Here is a 2,692-nt window from a genome sequence, read left to right as displayed (position 1 = left end):
TTATATTGTGCCAATGTATTCTGCAACAGTGTACTGGCATTGTCACTATTGTCCTCAATGGAGCTTACACTTTGGACCCTGGTGTACCCTCCTGGCTTCTAGTGGATGCTAGCTATACATGCTTATTTATACCTATAGTGAAAATGTACACAGAATGTCTTGTAGGATAACCCCTTAAGGATTCACTTGCTTTTAATTAACCAGATGTATATGATATGTATGAGTTTAAAGGGGTATTATGGTTATAGTGTTATGTAGTAGTCAATTAGGACCTTCATTCCTTCATTCAGAGTTTACATATCTACCCTGGCCAGGTAATGGACACATGACTCGGTACAGTTATCAGACCTCCTTCTTGTAACTGATCACAGCCTTTCCTGTTAAAAGTATTGTTAACCCTAGAATGCGTGACATCAGAAATCTTCATATTAACGTGTTGGGGGCCTTTTAGGCCCCCATGCGAATCACATGGAAAAACACACTTATATAAAACTTCTACAAGTTTATTTTAAAACTGCTAAATAAAATATGACTAGTAAACAAAATTTTACTAATTTTTCACAAATAAAACCGCATAGAATTCTATACCAAACTAGCTGCAGCTACATTTCTATTATGTTTCTTTTCTATTCTATTAGTCTTCCAAACAATTTTGACAAGTTATTTTTTCGGAAGAATGTTCTTTGCAGACATTTTCCTTACAAATTGAACAAAATCTCTCAGTTTTCCTTTCTACGTTTCTTGGACACATGAAACAGCGCTTTCTTTTTCTTTCTCCTGGCCCTGGAATCATCTGAAACTGTATGCCACACCGTTTCATTGCTTCTTTAGTTTGCTTTATCAAGCCTTTCACGTCACTTCGCTGTATCATGTGAGGCATTACAAGCTCATGACAAAGGTCCTTCAAAAATAGGCGTCTCCTGTCCTTCCTCCGTGCATGGAATTCTGGATGATTTTCTGTATAAATGATGAATGAATTCAGGGCTGCTACATCAAGCATATTTGAAAAAAGTACTACAGGCCATCGTTTTGTTTGCCTCTTGCATGAATATTCTCCCACCATCTCATCCATTTTGTCTACACCTCCTTTAGTTTTATTGTAATACAGGATGATTTCTGGCTTTAATTTTCTGTCATTGCTGTCAATACTGCAATTGTGATGCATGGTACTGAGTAAAATCACTGATTTCTCCTTCTTTGCTTTGTAAGATACCAAAGTCGCTTTGTTATTGAATCCAAAGACACTCTCATAAAGTGCTCGCTGACGATTGTGTTCCAGTGCTTCTGGAATTTCTCGGCGGTTTGCCTTGATAGTACCAACAAGTGTAATATGTTTTTGAAGCAGAAAATTGCCTAGTTCAACATTGGTGAAATAATTGTCCATGGTAATGTTTCTACCTGAACTGAATATTGGAACAGCAAGAGTTTTGACAATTTCAGACCCCAGATCCTTCTGTGCTGGTGCACCAACCTCTTTGCCACAGTAGATTACGCCATTTATGCCATAATAACATGCCGAATCACACATCCAGAAGATTTTGATTCCATATTTGGCTGGCTCGCTGGGCATGTATTGTATGAACTTGCAGCGTCCTCTGAACGGTACAAGTTGCTCATCTACTGTAACATTAGCACTAGGATTGTAAAGTTTGGTGCAATTTTTGATAAATATGTTCCAAATATAACTGATAGGGGCTAATTTGTCTGTTTCAAACCTCAATGCACGTGTTCGCTTATCATCAAATCGAATATGTCTTCTAATTTCCTCATATCTGTCCACTGACATTGTCGCCTTATAGTGTGGATCAGAAAGTGGGTCCAGAAATAATTCTCGTATAGGAACATCATACGATTTTTGACTTCCTGCCAGCAGTAAAAGTCCAATGTATGCATAAAGTTCCTCTTTTGAGATATTTTTCCAGGACTTATTTTTGCAGAAGCAATACGTCTTCCTTCTAGGTTTGAACATAAAAGGACCTCTTCTGCCATATTGTCAGAAAAAAAAGTACAGAATACGTCTTTAGGGGAAAAGTACCTGGGACTTCCCACGGCTCCTTGAGCCTGTCTCACAATATTATGGATTGCAGTACGTCCGACTAATGTAGGTTTACTGTCCCAAAAAATATTCGTTTTGGATGTTCTACTTATCACTTCTTGAGGATCCACTGTATTCACTTCTTCATCATCAGAAGAAGAAGAATCACTTGAGGATGTTTGATTCTCTGGTGGCAGGTACTCGTCATCGGACAAAGATAGTTCACTTTCATCATCACTTTGAAACATAATTGCTTCAATCTCTTGGTCAGTCAGATGCTTGGTGGAAGACTGCGCCATTGCTGACTAGATGTTAGCAAACTATGAAAAAAACAATGAACACAATCAAGATTGTCCACTCTTTGCTTGTGTGTGACACACTGTAAGGGTAATGTGCCCCCTCCCTCCTCTCACCCTCAGCAGCTCTTACCTTTTATACTTTATTTTAGGTGGTGTACAATTCTCTGGATGTCTTTAGCTCAATAGCTTTACCATTTGCAGGCTTCTTAGAATCAGAGAAACTGAAACTGAATCAGTCTTCCTCTCAACATCTTATCTTATCTCAGGTCCTTCACAATTAGCTCACAGTGTATACTGTCGTCATTACTCTATACACAGCTCATTACTGTATTCCGAAGGACCTGAGATGATGTCATGG

The 2,692-nt window shown here is 38.5% G+C and overlaps 1 protein-coding gene across 1 annotated transcript; it reads right to left on the bottom strand.

Annotated features, from left to right (window-relative positions):
• Positions 1 to 634: 634 nt before the first annotated feature.
• LOC138800017 (piggyBac transposable element-derived protein 4-like) lies at positions 635 to 1,969 on the bottom strand. Its single transcript, XM_069981826.1, has one exon. The coding sequence runs from the start codon at positions 1,967 to 1,969 to the stop codon at positions 635 to 637; it is 1,335 nt and encodes a 444-aa protein (XP_069837927.1).
• Positions 1,970 to 2,692: the final 723 nt, after the last annotated feature.

This window comes from Dendropsophus ebraccatus, chromosome 8, assembly GCF_027789765.1.
Source record: "Dendropsophus ebraccatus isolate aDenEbr1 chromosome 8, aDenEbr1.pat, whole genome shotgun sequence".
NCBI lineage: Eukaryota > Metazoa > Chordata > Amphibia > Anura > Hylidae > Dendropsophus > Dendropsophus ebraccatus.
Note: the sequence above shows the minus strand (reverse complement) of the source record. Positions and strands in the feature narration are given on the sequence as shown.